This window comes from Halyomorpha halys, unplaced genomic scaffold, assembly GCF_000696795.3.
Source record: "Halyomorpha halys isolate HHAL.00 unplaced genomic scaffold, Hhal_1.1 Scaffold387.1, whole genome shotgun sequence".
NCBI lineage: Eukaryota > Metazoa > Arthropoda > Insecta > Hemiptera > Pentatomidae > Halyomorpha > Halyomorpha halys.
Window position 1 is genome coordinate 438,622 of NW_027108721.1, and position 16,452 is coordinate 455,073.

The following is a 16,452-nucleotide window of genomic DNA, read 5'->3' on the forward strand; positions in this document are numbered from 1 at the left end:
TTGTATGATATTATAATTTTTTATTATTAAACATTTGTTATATAGCCCTGCTTGTTCTTTCTTATACATACAAACTGCTTTCAACTTGTTAACTTCTTAATTTACTAAAGTGTTTTTTTGTATTTCACTTAATATTACGCTAATTCTACAGGTAGGAAGGTACCACCCTCATGTTTGCTGTTTATCTACATATAAAGGTATTCGCCAGTGGTCATAGTTCGACAATTGTTTATACAGGGGTATATGGTAATTATCTCGTGGAAGCCACCTTCGGTTCATATCACCTTCGGAACAATACTAATTCAATCAACTCCTCAAGACAATTATAAATATTACATAAAGGAAGAAAATGAATGTTTCATTATACTATCAGGCTATTTTCTATTACCATGCTGTTAAATATCGAAATAACAAATTTTAAATAAGACTGAGGTGTCTAAAGTCTACATGAGATATGGAGTAAGGTTAGGAAACTAAGGAGACTTTATTTGTGAAAATGTAAGTCGGAAATAAATCAAATGTTTCGGAATAATATAAGAGGCAGAGACCGTAATAAAAGTGATATAGCACAAGAAGAGTTTTTTTTGTCGAATACATTACTTTAAATCTTTGATTGAAGACAGTGCCTTAGAGACGTAATAACCAACCTGCCCTCAGCCAGAGATGGATGATGTAGCGCATGATGGTACATTACCACAGCCAGGACGAGACCTTCTCAACACTGAGATAAATAAAAACAGAAGAGGGAGAGGACTATAGCTCATGTTTCCAAAATGTGGCAGCGGCGGCCGCGAACAGCTGCAACATTAATCAGGGTGGGACCGGGCGAGATATGCCGCAAGAGCCAACTTGGGTTATTCATCCGCCTTCCCAATCAGCCACCGCTGCTCTACTCCACCATGTCCATCTTGATAACTGTGCTCGAGGAGTAATAAGGAAATGCAACCTATATTATGACGGAACATGAAGATAAATTTAATTATATTTACGTTGATGATATTCCTCATAAAAGAACAACAGACTAAATATGCTAGGTATGATGAAATGTTTTAATATAAATTTTAGTGGTATGTACTTTTCAATAATTTTTAAAATATAAAACACCGAAAATTCGGAGTTATCATAAATTCTAGCTTGTTCTCTGAATCTATATCAATGTAATATTATTTAGTCATTTTATGGAAAAAACAGTTCTACAAAATAACAAAACCCGCATTTAAAAATTTTTTCAGGAAAAACACAAAAATAAGCATAATTCAGGTAACTATTTTTTTACGAAAATTTATGATCGGAGAAGTAGTTTAAAAACTACAACAAAACAGATTACTACAGGACCGCCCGTAGCACAGTGGTTAAGACACAGTCTTTTGACACCAATTTGATGTCTATTGGCGGTGTCGTTTCAGATCCGGTTTGTGAAAGGGTGTTGACTTTTTTCATTGAGTGGCGGTCCCATAAAATGAAAAACTTTGACTCCCATCCGTGGTTAGGCAGCATAGGACCCCAATGGGAGTCTTGGCCGAAAAGGAAAAAACAAACAACAGATTATTATGATATACGTTACATTCAAGAATTCGAACGGTGTTTGTGTGTAGGGCTGAAGTCAAACTTGTGTTCGAGGATAAACAATCAAAACGTTAATCTGATTTTGTTTAAATTTGGTAGGACTGTACGGGTAGATATCAAATAGATCTCATGTCAATTTTATCTAATCCCGTCACTTACTTTCGCATACACACGTGTAGAGTTATTTTCCTTGTCAATCCTGTATCTATATCTATATTTATACTATGGTTGATGAGGTAAATATAGAAAAAAATACAAATGAACCTGGCTGACAGTTCAAAGCTGTGAATGCACACGTACGGTGCGATAAAGTTCTAAAACCGATTCCAAAAATTATAACAACTAAAAAAAAATTAAACTAAACAATATAAATAAATAGGAAATAAGATGGTTACACCGCGTAAGTTTTAAATGAGTAGCCGAAGGAGGCGACTACTTATCAATAAAACAAGCTGTTCAGATTACCAAGCACCTGGACTAGTATTTATAGGACAAACACTGCTCCCGAGGGCTGGCTTTAATTAAATGGAGGGCTAAATTGGATGGATAATTTAACCCGAGATAGATTAAATCAAATTTTCATTAGTATTTAGAAGGATTAAACTGATTAGACACAATGTACGAGCCCCCTTCCCTCTAACAAGATAGATAGCCTGTTCCATGAGTTACTAAAGTTGCCCAACATGTTCCTAAATTATAATTGTCCAAAAAGTTGTTGAGCTCGATAGCGAGTTGAATATTTCATATATAATTTTGGATTTTTAGGAGTCTCTGATGAAAATTTATGGTTATGGAGTGGCACAAGTTACAAAATAATGATGGTATGACTTGCCCAAGGGTGTAGCAAATATTAAATAGTCAAAAATAGCTACTATAGTGCAAGCGATTGGCAGGATATACGTGTTTTGATAAATCACAAAAAAAAAAAGTGCTTAAGTGCGTACAACGTATAAAAAAAGACTTTAGTCCCTCAAAAATTTAATTCCGTCGCGTCATAAAGTTTAGTGGATCGTTGCATCCACTAACACAATCTGCTATACATTGCTTTGGAAAGCAGTTTTCCAATTTCTAAATCTGATTCTTGGATCTCTAATTTTTCTGTTCTGGGTATTTAAATGAGTAATCTTACTCCATTTAAATATGAAACAGTCATAATTAGTGATAAACATATGTAATGAGTGCTGACAATCTAGTTTTGATACTTGAAAATACCAAATTATTTTAACCTCAATACCATATCACTGCTTAGCTGAGATAGAAGGACATCTGACATTATACTGTTTTATCTTGTGTTGGGTCCATTACAATGGTTTACATGTACCGGGAGTTTACTTTGTAAAATTATCAAAGGATAACTATTGGAGATGGTAGACCACTAGACGCAAATACAACGCAGATATATCTAACATAAAAGGGATTTAAAAATATAGAGCTATAGTCTAAATAATTGCTTTGGTACAAAATTAAAACCACTGGGTACTATATTAATAATTTTTAAATTAAGGGTTAAACAATTAGATTGGTAATAATTTGTATAATATTGTAAATGAGGAATATTTTATCAAAATTAAATATATCCTTCGAATAAAGCTCAGACTAATGCATGGCATTCTACAATAAACTTTGCACTCATTAATTTTTATTATTATCATTATATATTTAATTTTAATTTTTTCACCAATTACTTTGGTCAATGGAAATTCAGATATTTCATTAATTCTAAAATACTAGTTGTTTGGATTTCTTTCTCTTCATTTTTCAATAACATAAAGATTAATATTTTTTTATGATCAAAAGAAAACGAAAATAATTAACAATTATTTATTTGGCAACGTTTCGATTGTTTTTTATTACTGATTTGTTATGACATCGGTTTAGAAATCTTTCAACTGGAACTGCCCAGGTGAAGCTTTACAAAATGGGGCAAAATGTCGGTAAAAAATAGCTGTTAACTATTTTTGTTTTCTTTTGACCACACCCCTGAGCATCTTCATAATTTGAAATAATACGGCCAATCATTAGTACTTATCATTTATTTTTATGGTTTAGATTAATAATAGCATTGTATATATTTAGCAGTATATTTCCATGAGACTAAACTCACAAATTATTAATTGTTAAAAGAAAATCACCAGTCTAGAATAACTAAATTCCACCGGGTCGACCTGGCAATAAGGGAAAAAAATTGTGGCAGTCTTGGGACACGCCGACAGAAGAGAAACTTATAGAAATAATATTATGTATATAAGTATATACAATTGACTGTAAAAAATTATATATAAGAAGATGGTCAGGGTTGCGGTCAGAAGTGAAACAAAAATAGTTTACAACTATTTTTGTTTCACTTCTGACCGCAACCCTGACCATCTCCTTAAATAATATTATGTATTAAAATTTTGTTATTAATGATCATATGTTGCTTCATATAGCTTAAAGGGAAACTATTAGTTCAAAAATAATAATTTAAATAGAACAGCTATTTTTTTAAGTCAATTCCCACAGGATAACTTTACATTTTAATAGGATAGTATGAAAAAACTGGAGCACCCTCAATCGGACCGGTACAACCGGAATTATTGATCTCATTTAAGCTCCTACTCTCCTGCTACAATGTAAAAATTTTCCTACAGGAATTAATTGATCAGCGTTGGCCCCCTCCCCAGCACTTCCGTTGCTCGTGTCTCGAAATCAATCAACTACAGTATAATTTTTATTTTCTTGAGCTGCTGAACGTCAGTAAAGAAATCTCACTTCAATATAAAACAAATATCCACCTTTGGAAAATCACAATTAAAAATTATTACAAAGATAACTTGAATTTCAATAGAAAATATCGATCTATTTCACAACAGAAAACATAAGTTTTGATATAAACGACTCAATTTTAATATGCATAATTTCAATCGTTCAAAATGACCGTTATTTAAGAAAACTTGATATAGTAACATTCAATAGAACCCTTCTGAATTGTTTGTTTAACATTTTATCAATTTATTATCAACTAAGATGGATAACAAAAACCTTGAAATCATAAATTTGCTATCAATGATAAAATTATAAATAAAATTTAATCCGCAATACTGACAGGACTCCTCTTTAAATAGTGTTGATAACAATACAAAATTAAGTCTAAGCATGTTTAAAGCCATGAATGGAAAATCAGCAAGCACAAAAAAACAAAAACAAAGATAGAGTAACAAGCATCGAAAAAGGATAACAAGTTACTGGAAGGGTATATCGATTTTATCTAAAAGTAGTTAGTGGAAATAGCTGTATGCAAATTATGCATATCAGTAAATAATAGTATTACATACTATCAGAGGCAAACTGTAGAATCAAATGTAATTAGGGAGTAAATGGATGGTTCTAATGTAATACGATTAAACAACAGATCGTACAACAATGGTCTTAGGATAGGCAATTCTCTAATGGAGTTGGGGTCCAGTTAGGGGCTACAATAATTACAAAGACCGCCAAAGTTTTTTTTTTCTTTTGTTGGCGGCTAAACAGTAGAATTAAGAAAGCAGTTTCACTTTCTGCTGAAGGATTCTTCCCTTCTTTTTCTACAACTGGGTACTTTTATACGCTATCATGAGACAACTAATGGAGAGTACAGTAAAACACGGTTAATCCTTTTGAACCTACATTATACAAACCTTTAATTTTGGCCTATTTAGACTGTATTAGAAAAACAGTAATATGGCGATTATTCTTCATATTCAAACCGTTGACTAACCATACAATACAAGGACATAAAATATCAACCAACAGGAACTTTTAACTTACATCAAGTGGAAACCTCATCCAACGCATCTTCTTTTGGAGATGATAGGCAACGAAGGTCCAGTAAACAACGGGTTTTCGAAGAAAAAATATACAAGTGTTTTTTCAACGATTCTACATGTTTTGGAGTGATGTATCGTCTGACCATCGACCTCGTAACGAAAATAGAAAAAAATTACTTCTTCCTGTCGCATCTTTTTTCTCATACAAAAAGAAAAATAAGGATTTATTGGTGAAATAAAACCAATTGTGTCCAAATTAAAATCTTACAACATTCTTTATTTTCCCTGAAGTCTAACGTTCCGGTCAATTCCAACATTTTTAAGGACAATCTCTCACAACACAACTTTTATTTTATTGTGATAGATTGTCCTTGGGGAAGGCCGAATTGGCCGGAACGTAGGACTTCTGTGAAAATAAAGAATGTTATGAGACTTTAATTTGTATACAATTGATTTTGTTTTAACAATAAAAACCAGCCTCAGTAACAGAGTGAAAATATTATGTATAAAATAAGCATTTATTTCTCAAGTTTAATTTTTTTTCCAAACATTTTAGTTAAGAAATAAAACCCAATATGCACATTTAGTAATGAATTTTGTCTAAGATATTAATCTTTAAAAAATGCTTAACTTTCTAGTTATAAGCCAATAACATAAAAAAGTTCCAACATTAAGTTTCGTTTTTTCCTACTAACTCAAAGAAAATACAAAATCATTTTAAAAAACATGTTAAATCCATAACGTTTTCCCGAAAACGCCTACAAATATAAATAGAAGTTCTAGTAAATTGAATTATTCGTAAAATCTTACCTTTTTAAGTTCTCGGCTTATGTCGGGATCGTCCTGGGCTTTCCTTTTTTCCAAAATTGGTGTTGGAGCACCTACGTTCGGTGCACACTGAGCCACCAGGCATACTTCTTCCTAAAAAAAAAGTATAATAATAAACATTGAAATAAGAAAACACTACATGTCAATTAGTACAAAAAATAACCGTGATTGATATGTTGTAAAAATATTATAATTCTTCAGAACGCTAACGAATTCAAATAGGTAGTGTAATATTTAATCCAGAATGAATTTATAGCTTACACACGCACGCATGCGCGCGCACATGCACACAGATCATTTTGTGAGACTTTGTTAATTGGACTCAGGAGACCTAAAAACCTAACACTGAATTCGATTTTTTTCACGATCGAAATATTCTCTCCCTCACTATATATTTCATATATGAAAATTTATATTTTATTTCAAGACTGTATTGATTTTTTTTTCCTCTATCAGTTTATTTTTTACCAAAGTGTAAAACATACTTATAAGCAATAAGTAGCTAAGCAATAAGTAAAATGAATTGAACACAGGCATAACCATATAGCAATACAATAATTATTGTACACGATTTGTATATAATAATTATTGTTTATTAAGGAAATTGAAAGTTATATAAAAATAAAAAATCACATATAGGATTTTCTTTTTTCAGTCTTTTTTTTTTATCTATACAATGTCAACTATAACTTCAAAATCCTTTATGTTTGAGTATGCACCGTTGAAAATGAAAATAAATGGATATCTAGTTCATAATTATTAATGTATGACATAATTACATTGTCTTGAGTTAGTTATTGTCGAAATTTATCAAAGTTATTTTGATCCGGGGTATGTTACTATTTATTTCTCTTGTACACTCCCTTCTCGTTGAACGCTTGCCAAATATCTCAGTAAATTCACATGATGTACTAATGACCCTCGAATGATAAGCTTGGCCTAAAATTTATCATAATGGGTATTTATTTGCACCTGCAACTGGTAAACGTCAGTTATATTTAGCACTATCTTTATTGTTATAACCTTGTTTATAACTAGTGCAATATTTTTTTTATAAAGTTGTTCTACTTTGGATGTTGTTAATCCCTTTGTGTATCAGCAGTCAGAGCGTGCAGAAGCAGCATTCAGAAACCCCTTGATTCAGTTTCGAATCCGGTCTTAAGTGTTTAGTTTTATTTCAAAGCGGATCTACTTATTAAACGTCAAATATGTTTATAACTTAAAGGCCTATTCCAATTTTTTCTAAACTAAAAGTTGAAAACTCCATTTATCTACTTATTATTACAATAATATAGACAAATTACATCTAACTCAATCCTTCGAATGGGTGAGGTGGTTATAACCTTTTTGCATTTATGAAACAACTAAAAATCTTGTGATTTTCACACCATGAGCTCAGTAACGGGATGATGGCCTCACCCATGTCCGAGCATCATACTCAACTTTTATTAAAAAATGTTTAACAGAGTAAAATTAAAGGTCTCTGAGCCTTGTAACCAGATTCATTAGAACCATCTATTTATTTCCTAATTACATTTAATCCCACTATTTATTTAATGTATTTAATGCTATTATTAACTGATATGCATAATTTACATACAGGTATTTCCAATAACTAACGCGTTTCGTACGATTTTCGTTTTTTAGCAACGCCTATGAAAATTACTTGTTCTCTTTTTTTCAATATAAATTCCGTTTTTAAGGAAGGCACTTCGATATTTTTTTTAGAGCTACTTATTTTCTATAAGTGGTCAAAAATTTCCACAGAATGGATACATATAAAATATGTAATAAGGAGTGTTAATTATTTAGTTGTTGCTGTTATAATTATTTTTAAAGTATTTCCAGTATTATCTGGCCTATTTTTGTTATTATTGAGTTCAGAGTTTAATAAACGAATAATATATATATATGGAACGATAACGAAATAGATGGAATGATGATAGATATCGACAAGTGAATTAGTAAATGACAATGGGAGAGGAGGGATGAAGATGAAGGAGATGGTAGCCCCAAACTACTTTGCATATAGATTAGGTATCAGGGCGGGTCCACTCGCCGCTACTGGTCGCTGGATCAGACTTTTATCACAACTTAGTTAATCTCCTTCCGGCATCCTATGATCAACCTTGGGGAAGTCTATGATCCGCATAATAGAACAGCTTCCAGGTATATTTACATATAGTCAATAAGTAACAAATAATTTTGTTTGATCAATTCAGAATATCAACATGGATACGACAATCGTGAAAATAGTGAATCATTTTTAAATCTTTGCAAAAACTTCTTTATTTAAAAAAAATTAAATTTTTGCAATAACTTCTTTATTTAAAAAAAATTAAATTTTTGCAATAACTTCTTTATTTAAAAAAAATTAAATTTTTGCAATAAATAAAGAAGAAAGGCAATAATATTCCATTTCTAAATTACAATGGTTTCTTTTAAAAATCACCTAGGTTTTATATAAAGCTATAATACATAAATGCATATTAACACAATATTTTTAACTACGGAGTATTTAAGCTCAGTAATTCTCAATAAGATCGTCTAACCAGGATAATATAAATATAATAAAGAGTAACTACATATATAAAATAATCAATTGAAATGCGATAGTAATGACTACCATATATCCATGAAAGAACTTAAATAGCAATAAAAGGAAAGAAAAACACTTTAAACTTACCAAGCCACTAAGGTTTTGTTTTTTGTTTTAAAGAAAAAAATTAATTCTTCACTTTCAAGCCATATTACCCAAACTTATGTTTCTATACACAAATTATACTAAAAAAAAAAAAGATTATACACTTTTTAACAAACTATAAGAAATAATATTAATCTATATTTTTTAAAAATTTAACTATCTATCTCATTTAATTATATTTTATATCGCTTCACTAATTCCAAAATCTTATAAAAAATACACTAATTTGTTTTTGATTCTATAGTAACCCAATAGATATTTAATTTCATATTTACCATAATAAACACATAAAATGTTAAAATGTACATATTGTGCCACATGAAATTATGAAGGATAGACTGAAAAAGAAAAATATCTTGAAAAAAAAGTAAATATGCTGTTTTTATTTTTTATTTACAAATGTTTTGATTTTATTTTTAATAGTGTGTATTTCAAAGATTTTACCGTGGGCGGGAATTAATAGCCCTAGTATTTGGACAGTTTGTAGGGCGACACGAATAGAAAAAGCAAACCCTGCCTACGATACTATATTTTGAATACGTACAATTCAATATAAAATTAATTTTTTTCGTTGTCAGATATGCCACTATAAAATCTTGGCGAGTTTCAACATTGTAGTTAAGAAGTTTTAGGATTTGTGTTCTATTTCTTTCTCTTTTACAGTTAATCTTTCATAATTTCATGAGGCATAATATATAAGATTTGTATATATTTTGTATTTAATATATAAATTTGGCAATAGTTCTAAATAAGAAGGTACATGTAAAAAAATAGCTATTACGATATTAAATAAAATAAAATAAATGTTTTGCCTATTTAATAAAAAAATAATCAATAATAAATATTTATATAAGTTCAAATAAAAAAAAAAATAAGGAGTGGGTTAACTGAAAATAAAGAAATAAACAGCTACAACTTCCACCAAATAAGGTAATATTTATTCCAATTTTTTAAGTAATTTTAATAGTAACTGATATTGAGGTAATATACTTTCATCAAAATATAATATAAAGAGATCCATTGAGTTTACTGATACGGTTCCTCCAGCTCCAGACTTAATAATAATATATTAATATATAAGATGATGATGAAAACTAGACTCTCTTATTTTAATATTTCTTTGAAGTGCATGTTCACATTAATAAATGTAAAATGCATTTAACTTATAAGCGTTATTTATGCGTAGCAATGCAACAAGAAATGAAAAAAAGTGAATAGTGGTACTGTAAATATTTTTTAATTATTATATACGGTAACCTCTCTGAGTTTTATTTTATATAGTCCTCTTGAATAGAGAGAACTATACATAAATATATATTAAGCAAGAAATCATATCCCTGGGAGAAGAGTTTGAAACTGTCGGAAGAAACAATAAATGCTGACAAAGAAAGCTGCCAAGTTGTCAATAGAGGGACAAAAGTCAAGGGTGTAATGGTCATCGAGAGACTGGCAGAACAAACATCTCGATTTGACTCCTCTTTTGAAAAGACAAAGGGGAGTGTGTTTATACACCTCTGTCCAAAGATATCTCTTAGTTTGACAACTTCTACCAAAAGCATTGTAAGCTCCAAGGGAACGACGAAAAACAGCTCTTTTATGGAAAAGTTTATATTTCCAAGAGTTTCATATCCAAGTAAAAGAGTTGTTCAATGAAGCTTGGGGAAAGTACTTCTTTTTATTATAATCGGGTAAATTATTGCTCTGGAAATTTGAAGATAGCCAAGAAAGGCTTGTTTTACATTTCATATTGAGGCAGAGTACCACACTAGAAAACAAAGGACTTGAATACCAATATAATTGGTTATTCATAAATTTCATATGAAATGCCCTGTTTTATTATTTTAAAGGATTAGGTTTTCGTAAAAAAAAAAGTTCACAAAACCCAGAATTTTTCAGTTCTGAGAATGAAAAATTAATAACAAGTTGCGAAAAATGTATAAAAAATGAGGGTAAATATTTTGAATAAAAATGTTTTCATTTCATAAAGCTGTTTTACTAAATAAGGTTTCTGTGAAAACTGGCATTTCGTTTCATATAAAATGCCAAAAAGTGTATAGAAGGGTTCGCAGAAAAAACAAACAACAGGAACGTTTTTTTTGACTGGTATTAATGGATACAGACTGAAACCTACAGACTGTGAAAAAAACAAATTTATTAAATAAAATCAAATGTTTTTCTCTCATTACATCAATGAAGAAAGGGATTTTCATCCTGACTTCTTTAATACCGACAAATACATAAAAAAGTAACATAAATAATTTTTTCTCTGACCTTTCATGTATCTGATTATGATTTTATGATTATGTATCTAACTTGGGACATAAAATAGATATGGAATAATTTGGGCAGAAATATACTTCGCATGTATACAGATACATACATCAAGAAGAACAAGAAGAAGAGGAAACCATAGTTCTGAAGTACAGTGTAATTGCTGCAGGAGAGAACTCAAAGATTACTGAAAAGTTGGAACTACCAATGTACTAACAAAAATGCTGTTAAAAATTCAATAATCTGAATGTAAAGTTTTTTATTTATTCAATTGTTTTTCATTTTATTTTATTTTGTTTGGAAATTTAACAGTTAGAAGTTTTAAAAAATGTATCTTTTTTTTAAGAAGTCGGTTTTTTTCTCGTCAGGTGCTGAGGGTCTTGCAACATCACTGGTCAGTAGCCTTAATTTTAGGCGGCTACACATTTGTTTTCTTTTACATCCTCAGTAATGCAAAGTGATGATTTAATTTGTAACAATTATAAAATTATTCATTTATAAGTAAAAATGTATAAATAAAGAAAAACTCTTTGTATGGATTTATCTAAAACGTGATTTAAAAAAAGTTCATAAACAAAATTTGTGTTATACATATTTCTAATTTCGACTATTATATAAATTAGTTTTACAAAATCAAATGATTCATACAATAGATATTATGAATTTCTAATTTAAACAAAATATATTATGAACACTTGTATATGAATTAAAATTTTCACGGTGATTAAATGTTAAAAAATGTCATTTATACATGTGCACTTTTTAAAAACAAAAAAAGTATTATTTTTTAACGCCAGTTTGGATTACTGCATAGTTCAGATTACTGAGATTAAATTATGATTACGTTCAACGGATCACAGTGTGTGAGTTATGCCAATAAAATCTTCCAACCTCCGCTGATAAGGTTCCCTTTGTTCATGTTGATTATTTTATTTGGCGGTGAACAAGTTTTTTCCACTCAATAAAGAGATAAAGAAAATTGGTGCCAAAAACGAAATAATAATAAATTTAATAATCCTTTAACTGGAAGAGTCTTATGGAATTAAAATGGATTTAGTGAATGACACAATTTCTTAATAATAATAAAAAAAAAAGGAGATATGAAAGATTTTTTACAGAGGGAGAAATACTTTATTCATCCATGCTGCCCAAATACATCGGGTTGCTACATTACACAGCATACTGATCAATCCGTGATTGGACATATATACGTTATATATATATATATATATTCACATAATAATACGCATTCAATCATTTAGCTCAAACCCTTTGGTTTATATCAATCAAAAGGAAACAAAACAAATTTGACGAGACTCGAGTGAACAATTCTAACTTAAATAAACCAATGAAAGGGAAACGATTGGACCGAATAAATAAAAATCATGAGTTTTATTTAAAAAATAAATAATAGTTTTTCGAAGCCGTACGAAAAAAATTGCATACAAAAAAGGAACTTGCGAACTCTCAAAACACTTGATTATGGTTAACGATAGAACATTAAACTCCTAAAAACATTTTCACCAGTAATTTGACAACAGATAAATTTAATAATCTAACATCCCAATATTTGAAGCATTAAATATTTAATGCAATTTAAAATAAAATTAAGATGGGCAGAGTATTTCTTGAAAGGTATATATTTATTTTAGATGGGAAATATCGACATTATAGTTGTAAAGGCAGCACCACGGAGTACCAACTTCTGCCGGAACAAAGATACTTCTAAAGAAACTTCCGACTTCAAAACTTGGCTTATTTGGAAAGTTATTGTCTATGAAGCTGTTGGTGGGATATAAACTTTGGATTCATTGCCAAAAATACTTGCCATAGAAAAGATTGATATTTTGTAGCAAACGAATACAGAGCAGTGTTGTATTTATATCGGTTGTATTTATAACAAAAAAAAAAAAGAAAAAATAAATTAATCAAAAACTACGAATAATCGATAACACTAATTGAGCCATTGAGAATAAAAGTGGCGTAAGTTTATTAATTTTCAGAAACTAAATTATTTGTAAATATACTTAAATAATAAAGTTACTAAGAACATAATATGTATTACGATTACCATTTACACCACATTCATTTACAAAAGATAAAAAACTTTAAATAAAAAATCATTTATTGGAAAAGAGATCGAATAAAAAATGCTTGGATCCAGAAAGAAACAGGATTCACTGACACACTGAAGATGACAAGATTGAGCAAATGAAAATGGACAGGGCATCCCCATCGATGCGAAGATGGTCAAAAATTGCCACAGAATGGACACCATACGACCTTCAAAGAAGAAGAGGACGTCAAAAGAAAGGATGGAGCGATATGTCCAAGAGGATGGCAGGACCCCTCTGGTGAAGAGCTCTAGGGACAGGTGTGTCTGGAAGGAGAAGTGGAAAGAACTCGCCTCCCAATAGGACTGGTCACCCCGGTAAGTGCTGACTATTACTCCCGAAAGGGAAGGCCTATGCAGGAAAGGATACAGAAAGATGGAGAGAAGGAAGAAGAAGAGAAAATTGATAGAAGTTGATGTTTTGTCAACTATTATATAAACAAATTTATTTATTATTTTATTTTTTCTCTCTATCTTCTTTAAATGTTTATATTATATTTTGTAATGATTTTAATTTAATTAATAAATTAATTAATTAATTAATAAATAAAAGGCTATTTCATTTCATCATTTCATTAATTTATTAATAATTTTCTTATAAAATTTCTGTACCATAAATCAATGGCCAATGGACATGCCTGTTATATATTTCTGATTATATTATGTTATATAATTGAATCATAAATCATATAAATTAATCTTAAATACTATTTATGCACATATCTAGCGTCCCTCAATGTCAATTCAAGGAAAATAAATAGGTAAAACGGTAAATTGACTAAACTATCAAAAATATATTTTAATGGATGTTTGAATAATTGCCAATCAGCTGAAAGATGAATTAATTATTTAAATATACATCTTGAAAATAGAAAAAAATAAATACATTATTCGAAGTAGTTTTACAAATACTTCGGATGTTTTTGAAAATTATAAGACGGATATACGAAACGAATGTAGTAAAAGAATATTCAAAGATTAGTAATTAACACTATGCAGATAAATCATTATTTAGAAACAAGCTATAAATGGTTTTTACATGGACATTTTTTATTATTTTATTTAGTAATAACACCATTATAAATAGCAAATTAATTAAAAATACAATTTGCACATATATGCAGAATCTAGCGCCACATAACGTAAATTCGATTCTAAGGGTTGTCCTGCAGGTTGAAAATTTTTATACCGTGGTGCTACCACAAAATAAAGTGAAGCCGGAAGCGCCGCTACAGACTAGCTTACTGTGGTGCTCACGACACGTCCGGTCACCACATTCTGACCAATATATAACCACTGTGATATATGACAATTGACAAACAGAAAAGTAGCCTATTATCAGCCTATACTATATAACAGTAACCTATACTATACAAAAAACATATCATTTAATATGTTAAAAGGTCTATATATTATAATAAGTAGGTAAATTAATAGTTCACACTATTCTATATAAAATTATATTTTTTTCATAAATATTTGATCATAGACATTTGATAATTAAAGGTAGAACAATACCGATATATACATTATTAAAATTATTTTTTTTAATATCTGTAATTAGTTCACAATTAATTAGTTTTTCAAACGATATTATAGACGTACAAGCTTATTATTACCCTTAACGCACTGACAGTTTATCCCGTGACGGTCGCGGACTAAGCGTCAAGCGTCAAGTACCATTCAACTTATTTCGTGCCACGGGTTCAAACTGTTTAGTCTACCAAATATATCAAAGGCTATGGCTAGATTTTTTGCTTCCTCTGTTTTCTAAATTATTTAAACTGAAAAAGGAGACGTGGTTCTGAATTCAGTATACCGTCGATTTCGACAGCGATCACACAATCCTTCGCATCAGAGTTTAGTGCTTCATTAGTTTAAGAAATGACTCGGCTTATGTATCCCGTGTTTTAATACACGGAATAATTACTATCAAGCTAAATAAATATAAATTAGATGAATGGAATATGGTCCGGGTGCGGTAAAAAAAACTCAAATAGTAGATAATTACACTATTTTATTGAGCCAACGTTTCGCCCCGCGTTGCAGGGCTTCGTCAGGGCTAAAAAAGATACAAACACTATAGTTACAAAAAGGTAAAAAAAGAAAAAACATAAGTGTAAAATAGCAGGGGTATAAAATGAAAAGTAAGATATAATAAGAAAAATTAAAGGTTGTAAATAGTAAATGAAAAGGATAATAGTAACAGATAGATAAGAGAAGAAATAATTCTATTAAACAATATGAGAAGAATTGTATAATAGAATTATTTCTGGATTACGACTTGATCTAATAAGTTATAGAACTCAGTTTTTAAAATTTAATTTTAAATGCTGCTTAATTCCTTAAACAATGCCTTAATCGCTAGGAATGAGTTTCCGTGTTATATTAATGTTAGAAACTAATTTTTAAAATTATTTGCAGAAGTATGTTTTGTTATATATATATATTGTAATATGCTCTTTTTTAGTAAATAGTATATTTTGGTGTATAAAGGGTTTTTAATATGTTTTATTTTATGTATCATTTTAATATTCATTTGTTTTGTTTATCCAAAAAGCAAGCTAACTAAGTTTCATTGTTTATAATAACTTCGTGATACAAAATAAAAACCAAGATGGCGGTACGCTGAATCAAGGCCATGTTGAGCAGATTCAAATATCATAAAAACTAGTTTAACTCGTCCCCTCATAATTGAAAATATAGAAAATTAAAGGAAAAATAGAAATCAAGAAATAGTGCTAATGAATAATATTCAGAAAGTAAATAATTTGGAAAAATCCCTAACTGTTGTGTGACAATCGATGTTTACATGTAACCTCAAGGCAGGTTTTAGTTTTGGAAGGAGCATTCGTGTCTGGGGCGCTGAAGAGAAATGATGTCTTCAGGATGAGGAAGTCCTCATCAATTTCTGTCAAGAGGAAGCCATTTTGGACGCTAAGACAAGAACAATAGAAACAAGGAAGATTGTGAACTTGGTTAGTTTGATTATAACTAAATTTAAATACAATTGTAACAGAGATATTAATTTAATTAAGTTAATAGTAAAAGTGTTTGTATTCTGATTGCCTAGCAACTACACGCCCTGAGATTAAGAGTCTTTTTATATTATAAAAGTTAAATATAATTCTATTATCCATTTAGGAGTTAAGTTATTAACTTGAACCCAAATTATCTTTTATATT

At 29.8% G+C, this 16,452-nt stretch overlaps 1 protein-coding gene across 2 annotated transcripts in view; it reads right to left on the reverse strand.

Moving 5' to 3' along the window:
• LOC106682067 (pseudouridylate synthase RPUSD2) overlaps window positions 1-16,452 on the reverse strand; it is a 684,854-nt gene that overhangs the window by 153,683 nt on the left and 514,719 nt on the right. For both annotated transcript variants that reach the window (XM_067047017.1, XM_067047016.1), the window contains exon 2: window positions 6,162-6,272. In XM_067047017.1, the coding sequence (XP_066903118.1) occupies window positions 6,162-6,272 (111 nt within the window). The remainder of the gene's footprint in view (window positions 1-6,161; window positions 6,273-16,452) is intronic.